Here is an 11,271-nt window from a genome sequence, read left to right on the forward strand (position 1 = left end):
ACACGTGGGTGTTACACGACATCTGAAGATTTACGAGATTCCTCTTACTCTGTCCCAGTTGACAAGAACTGCGGAAAATATTTAAAGTTCTCTTGGAAGGGGGATTATTTTAGTTTACCTGCCTTCCCAACGGTCTGGAATCTGCTCTACGACTTTTTTGCCAAACTTCCTAACCTTTCACATTAGTATGCAAATTTTCCTCACTGTTCTTTATACATTTCCTAATGTGCTGACAAGGAGAATTTGTTTGCTAATCAAAAGATTCCTTCCTTGGAGACCATTTCCTTTATTCTCAAGACCTTAATGTGTGATTCAGGGGTGATACTGTAAAGATAAATTTGATGCTAGTTACTCTGAGGGTATAAAGGTTTAAACCTGTTTATTCTATAAGACTGGGGAGGGAAAGAAACTTGTACCAAGGGGGCGGTCGATGGTCAAAAATAAGAAGAGGGTGGGGGTGGAAGAGTGAAGATTTCCCCACCCCCCTCCCTGCATCAAACAAAACATGGCCGGTTGAATAAACGATCGCGAGCTAGTTAACGTTAACTCGTCCTCATAGGACGCCTGCAGTAAAGGCTACCCCTATTCTGCTTTAGTGATAGAACTGTTGAGATCAACCGTGGGGGTTTATCTTCCTTTTATTTCTCACTTAAAGCCTCATTGCAAAAACAGTGGTCTTCGTCTCAGTCTTTCATTTATATTATGTCTACGTGAGTGCACAGTTCCTTCAAACGAATGATCTCGTCATAAATGAGACCCTCTACAGGAAAACAGAGAATAAGGAGAATAAGGTGAACGCAAGGAAGCGAGCAAAATGACACACCGGCTTCGGAGCGGAGCCGGTATCATTTGCACAACGATTAAAATTTTCTATTGCTCGAATCGCACGATAAAAACAAACGCGCGTATTGCATGGAACAAAGAAGTGTGTCGAGCTCGGCACTGAATAAAACAGCACGCTGATGAGTGAAATAGTACGCTGTTTAAGCGAGTAAAGTGACGTAATAGCCGTGTCTAAAATTTTCGTAAGCAGCGTTTGCGTGCAACCCTGCATGCGTGTCCATCTTTCATTTTTACCCAACTGCAACTTCAGCGTGGTAAGTATGGTCTATGTGGGATGAACGAATCTAAGAGTCCATCGTTTGGTCAATAAGATAGGTTTTCCGTGTGACGATTGCTAGGCTGGTCGTTCTAGTCAGGAAGGATCAAGAGACAACAAGTCCTTTTTCCAGTCTTCTTGATTCTCTTCAAATAAAATCATCAAAGCTTTGTTTTGCTCATTCTGCTTTTTCTAAAAAAGAAATATCGGTAAGTGCCCTGTCCTTGATAAGTGCCCTGTCCCTAGTTACCGCCTTGCCTCGAATGAGCGCCCTCCTTTGAGTTACCAAAAGTAAATAAGCGCCCCAAGCGCTAAATCGAATCATTACGGTGAATGCCACGGCTTAAATTATACAGGGTCTATGAACACGCTTATTAAAATATCAAATCATACACATATACCCAAAGAAAACTGTCTATCAGCCCTTTCACTAACAGAAGGGAATCACATTCAGCTCCTCCTTACAATAACCTCACGTCATCCGACAAAAATGTGTAATGAGAATAGACAAATATATCCGCTACATGCTAGTTTTATCTCGGTATAAAAAAATGATTGGAAGCTACAATCGTGAATTAATAATCACATCTTGGAAAAAAATATACTTAAAATCATGAGGTTGAGGGTCAGTGATGATTAGCCTAGAACCATGAATGAGATTGTTACAAAAGAAAAAAAATTCCTAAATTGATATGATTTGTTCACCAAGAAAAACCGAAACTACATTACATTCGTTTGAGTATGTTTCAGGGTCTTAAAAGACATAAAGTGAAAAACTCGACTAAGTGGCATAAAAACGTCGCCAACAAGGTATATGATTCTGTGTCTTACCTAAAACGTATTATGTGTTAAACTGTTTTATAAGTAATTTCTTAAGGAAAAAAAGAAAACCCACATAGCAAACAATCCAGAAAAAAGACGAAATCAGATTATACACTTTGCAATAGACCTCTCTTGAAAGTAGGATTGTTCAAAACTTTACGCCCAAACCAAGAGAAAGTAAGGGGGTTATTTTCTCAGGTCTGAGTTGATTCCGCAAAATGAACGTGGAAACAAGTCAAGAACATTTGCATCTGTTTTATAGAACAATCAATCGATATCCTATTTTATAATCCATGACACCGGATTCTAGCTTGACGTATGAAGGTCCTAGAGCTGCAATGCGTCCTTCAGTGCTCACTGCAATCTTATACAGGAAATAGCCACTTTTGTAGATAAAAACGCTTCGTACAAACTCACCATCTTTGGTGTATATTCCAATACAGAGGAGCTCTTTTTCATCGTCAGTACTAACCAAGACGACTTGTTGACTTTCCCTGTGAAATGCAATGTTTGGAAAGTGAACAAACCCTTTGAGATCAAACTTACTTAGATGATCACCGAGTTCGCTAAATATGTGTACACAATGGGAAGGCGTTTGGTCCACCACCATAACTCTGCCATCACTTACAGTGCTGATGTCTCGCGGGCTCTTCAAATTTTGTTCTCCAAAACTGCAAACAAACTGGCCATCAGTCTCGTATAGATCCACAAAATGATAGTCCTTTGTATAATTGCCTTTCAATACCATCACTTTGCCACTATCACTAACTGACAGTTTACACAGATTGCACTCGAGGTCCATTGTCCTCTCGCGAAACTTGTGATACTGGTCAGCGGATTTATCAAACTTAAAAATCCAACGCTGATGATTCTTTTCTTCAACCAGCACATAAATGTTGTCGTTTATGTCTGTCGCCAGTTTAACCTTCCAGTTTTCTGTAAATAGCTCTTTACCATTGTCATCAATAAGAGGAGGAAGTCTGAAACACTTCACAAATTTGCCACTATTGTCAAACACCTTGATTGTCAAGTCATAGTCGGCTACAATATATTGCCCGCTTGAGTTGGTAGCGATATCCAGCGGATTATTGATCCTGTGCTCCTTTTCACCATCCTGACCAATTGTCCATGATAGATCACACTGCTCCATACCTTGTTCACGTAGTAATAGAGCCAGTCTCCTGTCATGCAGTAAGTCAACTTTCTCCTCTCCTGTATCGACATTGGGCCACTCCAGGAGTAGAAGCCCTCTGCTGCATATCGCTTGTGTGACATCGAAGGCGACACGATTGACGCGACAGACACCGGAAATGATTTTTACTCGTTCTTCTTGGTAAAGCAAACCCATCACCGCACTGATTCCTGTCTTGAGCTGTACTTTAAAGCTTTGCTGAACCGTTGGAAGACCGTTTAGCTCTTTAATACATACTTTACACATACTTTGCTACAGCATCGGATGGATTCTCTATTGCCTCTAATACTGTTGCCATCACTTGGTACTGCATTGCTAAAATGCGGTCAGTTGTTGATAGTGCTTCATTTGAAAATGCTATCGTTGCCATTTCACGGGCACGTTTGAATCTCTTCTTCGCAGTAGAAAGCTTTCTTGTGGCAGATTCGGTAAGCTCCAAATTTCGCATTCTTTCAGCAAGCGACACAACTTCCGCACAAGTCCCTTGTGCTGTATCCGCGCCAAACTCACTCCTTGACCTTATCTCGTCAAATCCTTCATACAACAACTCGATTCCTTCTCTAAAGAAGCTGATACTTGCTAGCAAATCTTTTCTCGATAATCCATCCAGCTTGGAGCTCATGTCGTCGATTTCACTCATGATGATGTTACGAAATTGTTTATGTGTTACATCGCTTAGCTTTTCGACTGCTTTATCTCTGCCTTTATGCACAAGCCATCCAAAAGTCGCTTGAAAAACTGCAATGGGGATCACGGCCATGATAGCAATTGAGGAAATCAGAGGAAAAATACGTTTTTAACGGGACTCGATAGAAGTTCCTTGACTACAGCAAATGAGTGTAACATTAGGATTATCGAATTCCTCAGCCGTTAGTAACACTATTGGCAGTTGTGTTAATCTGCAGCGCAGCCCGTTGTGTCACTCGAAACCAAGGTCAACACTGCGGTTTAATTAGTGAATACACCGGTGCGATAGATGTTTCGGTTGTGATTGTGGATTGAAGAGTTTGGAGTGGGGAGATAAGAGGCAGTTAAATGAAATAAAATTTGAAAATAAAGGAACCAAAAAACAAAAAAAAAAGCGAAAGGAAGGCCATGATGTTAAAAATGAAAAGGCAAGTCTAGACAGTTTCGAGGAAAAAAAAAAAAAAGGAAAAGAGCCTCTCCATGTACTGTTCTCGGCAAATTATTTCCTTGTTCGTTTGGTGAGGTTCATGTTCTGTTTTCATGAAATAAGCTTTCATTTTTTCATTAATCTAATTATTGATTTGTTTCTTGTGTTAATTCGAAACTGTTCCATCAAGAGATCATAAGCAGTTTATATTCTCTTGGTTCCATACGATAAGTTATTTCAAAAGCTCTTAAATTCCTATAAAACTTGTTTTTGATCTCCATGAGTCCAATTTAAATTGAAGATAAAATTATCTTGTACCCAACACCAAAAAAATAGTTATCTTTCAAAGTGAGTTCTTCGAGGCATATGTTCTTAAGTGCATCTAATCATTTTCTAGTCTGTCATTTGGTTATGAACGCTATTCTTTCTTTCAGGAAGGAGGAGGAGCACCTCAACGTGACTCATATGTTTCAAAGCCCATAAATGTTTAAATGCTTCAATATATATTTCCAATTTTAACGTACTTCATCAATCTGCAGTTCACTGTCGTCGACCAATTTTTCTCGATCTGCAGTCCCGCCCCACGTGATGTTCTACTTTTGACCTTGGAACCGAAATAATGGTCGTTTTATTTTGAAGTCGGAAAGTTACATTGCACGATCCCGTTCGTTTGCAGCTTAGGCAGGTGTTTCAGATTCAGAAGCAATTAACAGAAACCTCAACAAGGAAAAAGCGAAGATACAAACGCCGGCAGGGATTGGAGAACATTACCGATAACGAAGGAAGCAATCAGATTAATTATGTTAGGTTAAAAATGTTTTTAAAGTATTTTTGACCTCGGGGATCGGATAACGGTTAAGAGGTCAACTGCTTTAGATGATATGTTTTGTCTCTGCTTTATAACATAAACTGCGTTGCGACTGAAACTTTCCACCGACGGAAGGGGTTCTCCTTTGTATAAAGCCCAAGTCATAATCACCTCTCGCCTCTTACCTCTACCAAGGCTCTGTAGACTCGAGGAATAAATTTACTGAGCTACACCTTCAACTTATCACCAATCTTCACACTACTCTCATATTTGCTATACGCGTTGGTATTTCAGAAATTAAGGGAATGACTGGTGGCTCTGCTACAGTTGGGTAAACATGGCCAAACTGCCGGAGAGAACTTATCGTTATGTCCATTGTGCAGCTCGTGAAATTCTTAAGAGGTGTACTGAAGCTCCATAGATCTAAAAGTTTAATTTATTTTCATATTCATTCTAGTCTCCTCTTTCTACTTGGCTTAAAAACTGGGCCGTGTAACCCTTGAGATTAAAGAAGTTGTCTTCGAATATTACCCAAACATCATCAACTGCAAAGAGAACGAACCAACAAATTCAAAAATTTATCAGGAGGCAAATCAAATGGGGCGAAACAGTCAAAGAAGCAGGTCAAAATCAGTACCAGCTTTTATGCATGTCCAAGAATGATAACAGTCCATCAGAAGCTATAAATATGTCACAACAGAAATAAACAGTTTTAAACCTGATCGTCGATTAGAAACTTAATATATGTGAATACTCACACGATGACAATAGCTGTGCCGTGACTCACAAGATGAATTCAAACTGATAAACAACTCAAAAAAATCACAATGACCTTTCCTTCTTGTATTTCGTGGCGTTTACCAACTCAGAATTGTTTTAAAAGGGTAACGAAAGATTTGTCTTTATCGAACAAAGTCAGAGATCACAGGAAATAATGAGGGGGCAACTCATAACTAAGTTTCTGCATGTATTTCTCGTTAGACTAGGCCTCCATCAAAGATGTCAACGCGGAAGAATGGAGAAAGTGCGGTTTTTGTCTGAAACTCTTAAATAACTTGCTAGTCAGTCTTTATTCAGTTCACTGATTTTCACAGGCCAAGGTTTAATTCCTGTGCCTTTAGTGCGACGAAGTAATACGTAAAAAAACAACAACAACAACAACAATAATTTAAGGTGATTTCTTTGTAGACCTGTCAGGGTCACCGAGTGATAATCGTTTGAGATAAAACTCTGTCGAAATCACCGACATTTTAAAGATTGTTTGAGAAGTTTTTTTTCTTTTTTCGTTCAAACGTTCACCTCACAGGTTTGATAATAAAGAAATAAAAAGGTTCATTAAACCAAAAGGTTACCTTTAATTTAATAGCCTTTTCCAAGTTCAATTAAATTTAATTATATCCCGTCTCTCGCACAGTGTGAGGGCTTCGAGACAGTTTTAGGAGTGGTTATATTTAAGAAAACAACTGGGACGATCAAATAAACAAACCAATGTGGTCATATAATCACGAGGTCGATCTACTGCGTGACGAAAGACTCTTGCAGTGTATAGAAAGGCCAAATTATTTCCAGTCTCTACTCGTTTATCTTTCCGGTGCAATGAATTTAAAACAGTGACTTTCCTTGAGTTTTATTGTATTCTTTTCTACAAAAACCTTAGAGTATCAGCAATGTTTTCCAATTCTAAAGGGAATATCATCCAATTCAAATATAACAGCATGATGAACATTCCTGTATTTTCTAAGCATATAATGTGTATTAATCCTTCTCCTTCCTTTTTCATGCATTTTGGCAATAATTTTACCGATTAGTTAAAAAATTTTAAATATCTTCTCTTAATTTTTTGTTGTTAATTGATATTCCCTTGTAACACCATGAATTACTTTTATATCATAATACTCTCTATAATATTCAGACTTTCTTGAAAATCTATATCTATTTTCATGAAAATTAATAAATTTATTGTCATGCTCATATCCAGCGATTTGACCACATTTTTAATACAGACATATTTTTTATTTTTATTTTATTTCAATTTTCATTTCCGGACAACATGGTACAATCCTAACGACTCTTTCTTTAATCTGTCCATTACAAAATGGACAGATAACTTCATCTCTATAACCATGTATTTCTTCACTACAATTCATTGTATGTATTTAAGTTTGAAATTTATAGTATTTTTCGCAAGTTTGGGTCTTTTTAATTCATCTAATATTTCTTGAAATAATTTAGCTGCTTCTTCTTTAGTTTCTTCATTAATTGTTTTGACATTATTTTTACCATCAATGAAAACAGCATCTTTTAATTCTGAGTAATCAATGAAAGGATCTGTATAATCACAATAATTATTCATAAACTAAAACTATATAATTTTTAATATATTACACGCTATATTATAAACAATTATTGGCTGAGGCTTTTGTCATATCCAGATTAATCAAGGTCGAGGTATGGGTTATCAGCCAAAGCCTTCGGCTTTGTAATAACCCCCCAAAAAAGGTCACGACAGTAAGTAGACCTGATAAATTATTTCTAAACGTGTAAAAATATACAAATCAGCAGGTAACACAAAGCGCGCGAACTTGATACCGTTACCCTTAGAAATCATGCCTCGCGGTCATACATGACATGATTACTCGTGACCTTGAGTGTCCTTAACATAATTATTGTATAATCTACAGCTAGATGACGTCCCAGGCACTGATTTCGAAAATTCACTCTACGCTTTTGGCCAATCAGAAAAGAGATAGCCAGTTGAATGTATAATAATAACAATAAGATGATGTCAATATATCATAACCACAGTGACATGAAACATCAGACATTTTCACCATATTATAACCATGATGTGATAATGTTACATGGTAGCAACGGACACACTCCTTCAATATATTACAAACAAAAATGATGGCGTGACATATAAATGACGCATATCTTCCGGTAGAGTAGAAGTCGGGTGGTTGGAGCGCAGTTTTTTCGAAACTGCGCTCTTACCCCAAACTACTATAATACTACAATCGATCCATATCTCGTAAAGTCATATCTAAGTTCGTTATACTGCTTGACAAACGGAGTTCCTAGAGCTGCAATGCGTCCATCAAGGCTCACTGCAATTGCACTCAGGGTATAGCCAATATTGTAAACAAAAACGCTTCGTACAAACTCACCATCTTTGGTGTATATTTCAAAACATGAGAGCTCCTTATAATCGTCAGTACTAGCCAAGACGACTTGTTGACTTTCCCTGTGAAATGCAATCTTTGGAAAGTGCAGAAAATTGAGATCAAACTTGCTCAGATAGTCACCGCATTCGCTAAATATGTGCACACAGTGGGAAGGAATTTCGTCCACCACCATAACTCTGCCATCACTTACAGAGGTGATGTCTCGTGGGCACTGCAAATTTTGCTTTCCAAAACTGCGAACGAAGCGACCATCAGTCTCATAAACATCCACAATATAATGTTTCTTTCTCCAGTCACCCTTCAGTACCACCACTTTACCACTATCACTGACTGACAGTTTACACAGGTCAAAGTCGGAGCTCATTGTCCTGAAACAAAACCTGTGATGCTGGTCAGCCGTTTTATTAAACATAAAAATCCAGTGTGAGTCCTTATGACTACATTCTCTAACCAGGACATAAATGTTGTCATTCATGTCCGTGGCCAGCTGAACCCAATGGATATCAATCGATAGTTTTCTTCTATTGTCATCAATAAGAGGAGGAAGTCTGAAACACTTCATAAGCTTGCCATTATTGCCAAACACCTTGATTGTCAATTTATGGTCGGCTACAATATATTGCCCGCTTGAGTTGGTAGCGATATCTAGAAGATTTTTCATCCTTTGCTCCTTTTCACCATCCTGATTAATTGTCCATGATAGATCACAGTACTCCAAATCTTGTTCACGTTGCAATAGAGCTACTCTCCCATCATGCAGTAAGTCAACTTTCTCCTCTCCTGTATCTACATTGGGCCATTCCAGAAATAGAAGCCCTCTGCTGCATATCGCTTGTGAGACATCGTAGGCAACACGATTGACGCGATAGACGCCTGAAATGATTTTTACTCGTTCTTCTTGGTAAAACCAACCCCACACAGCTCCGAATCCTGTCTTGAAGTGTACTTTAAAACTTTGCTGAACCACTGGCAGACCGTTTAGCTCCTTAATACACACTTTACACGGTGCTACAGCATCCGATGGATTGTCAATTGTCTCTAATACTGTTGCCATCACTCGGTACTGCATTGCTAAGATGCGGTCATTTGGTGATAGCGCTTCATTAGAAAAGGCATCTGTTGCTCTTTCACGAGCTCGTTCGAATCTCTTCTTTGCACCAGAAAGCTTTCTTGTGGCAGCTTCAGTAAGCTCCAAGTTTCGCATTCCTTCAGTGAGCTGCACAACTTCCGCACAAGCCGCTTGTGCTGTATCTGCGCCAAACTCACTCCTTGACCTTGTCTCGTCAAATGCTTCATACAACAACTCGATTCCTTCTTTAAAGAAGCTGATACTTGCCAGCAAATCTTTTCTTGATAATCCATCCAACTTAGAGCTCATGTCGTCGATTTCCCTCATGAGGATTTTACGAAATTGTTGATCTGTTATATTGCCAAACTTTTCCACTGCTGTATCTCTGCATTTATTCACAAGCCATCCAAAAGCTGCTTGCAAAACTGGTGTTGAGATCATGGCCATGATAGCAACTGAGGAAAATCAGAGGAAAAATATGTTTTGAACGAGACTCGATAGAAGTTCCTTAACAACAGCAAGTGAGAATTATCGAATTCCTCAGGTGTCAGCAACACAATCGGCAGTTGTAATAATTTGCAGTGCAACCGATCGTGTCATCCGAAACCAAGATTAACACTGCGGTTTAATAGCCCTTTTTAGAGGGTTGCGCCTAAATCCTACCGGCCAGAGGTACGCCCGAGTGACGAGTTTCCGACTCAGGTGATTATCGGAAATTGTCGGCTATTACAATAAGGCGGACTATTTTTACTTCGGTTTGCTCATTTTACTTTTCTGCACTCCAAATTAGTCATGCACTCCTTGGAATCGCTTTTTTCATGAATATGTTTACATTTTGTTCTCTCTTATTTAGTCTACAACCTCTCGCTAGTAGGATCTTAGGAGGCTTAGCAAATACTTAAAGTACAGCTCCCATATTTAATGTACTTTGCCCAATTTTTATTACAGTTTCCTTTGCATTTTCCTTTTTCGCATTCAATTTTTATCTTATACTTTATTGGAATAATTTTTTCAAGAATATCTCCTTGTTCCTTAGTCGTGTACCGACCAATGCCAATTTGATAACACAGCACACAAACTATGAGCATCAAATGACTCTTTATAGGGAATCAGCTGGAACTAAAGCAGGCATTATAGGACAATAAGCTATGGGTTTCTGGTTAGTGTTCAAATAAGAAAAATTTGATTTATTTTTAATAGTAGCAATTTTTATTTAAATACAATAAATAACACAGGCACAGGTTAATCTCATTTCTATAATTGTATAAATTCTGTCTATATAGAGTAGATGACCATTTTACATTTTCAAGAATAATTCGCCTTAAGGTTTTCATACAGTCATACATGCTGTTAAATATCACATAAAATACAAAGGGAAAATGTCAATTTGGTAAATGAAAATCATGTTTTCCCATGACCACCTAAAGACGAGTTGATTTTATTATTTCAGACAATGGTTGAAATTGTCAACTATACAGTATTGCGCAAAAGTAACGCAAGGGAAATGCGGGAATTTCGTTTTTTGTTCTCGCGAACTTTCAACGAAATTTCGTGCGAAAGTTCGAATGACAATTCGAGGCTTTTTGAGCGAATTGTCCGTTGAATAAAGAGCGCTATTTGGTTGAATTTTCGCTTCGAAACGAAATTTCGCGATAAAAAGCGTCGGTTTACTGCCTACTGCTCGCAATTATGCGCTGGATAGACTCAATTGTTTGCCATGCGATTTAAGTGATCTACCCTTCGTATAACGTTCATGAAATACACGACAGTTCCTCGGCTGGAGTTAACTCACGAATACAAATGATGAGAAATACTCGCGTAACTTACCAGGACTTAAAGTTTGGTTTTATAGCAGAAAAGACAAAACATAAGCCTGTTCTGATCAATGTCACCAGATACTGCTGTAATAGTAAACTTTCCGCATCGCTTTTGACTTGTACGAACAGTACACGTTTTTGGCCGATATGGTATCCGAATGTTTC

The 11,271-nt window shown here is 38.3% G+C and overlaps 1 protein-coding gene across 14 annotated transcripts in view; it reads right to left on the minus strand.

The window, feature by feature from the left end:
- Positions 1-6,159: 6,159 nt before the first annotated feature.
- The window catches only part of LOC136283839 (uncharacterized), a 15,654-nt gene continuing 10,542 nt past the window's right edge, over positions 6,160-11,271 (minus strand). For 13 of the 14 annotated variants that reach the window (XM_066173214.1, XM_066173204.1, XM_066173209.1 and 10 more), the window contains one exon: positions 6,160-9,744. In XM_066173214.1, the coding sequence (XP_066029311.1) occupies positions 8,039-9,736 (1,698 nt within the window). In that variant the 5' untranslated portion in view covers positions 9,737-9,744 and the 3' untranslated portion in view covers positions 6,160-8,038. The remainder of the gene's footprint in view (positions 9,745-11,271) is intronic. The other variant, XM_066173206.1, reaches the window with a different exon arrangement.

The sequence above is a fragment of the Pocillopora verrucosa genome, chromosome 10, assembly GCF_036669915.1.
Source record: "Pocillopora verrucosa isolate sample1 chromosome 10, ASM3666991v2, whole genome shotgun sequence".
Taxonomy (NCBI): domain Eukaryota; kingdom Metazoa; phylum Cnidaria; class Anthozoa; order Scleractinia; family Pocilloporidae; genus Pocillopora; species Pocillopora verrucosa.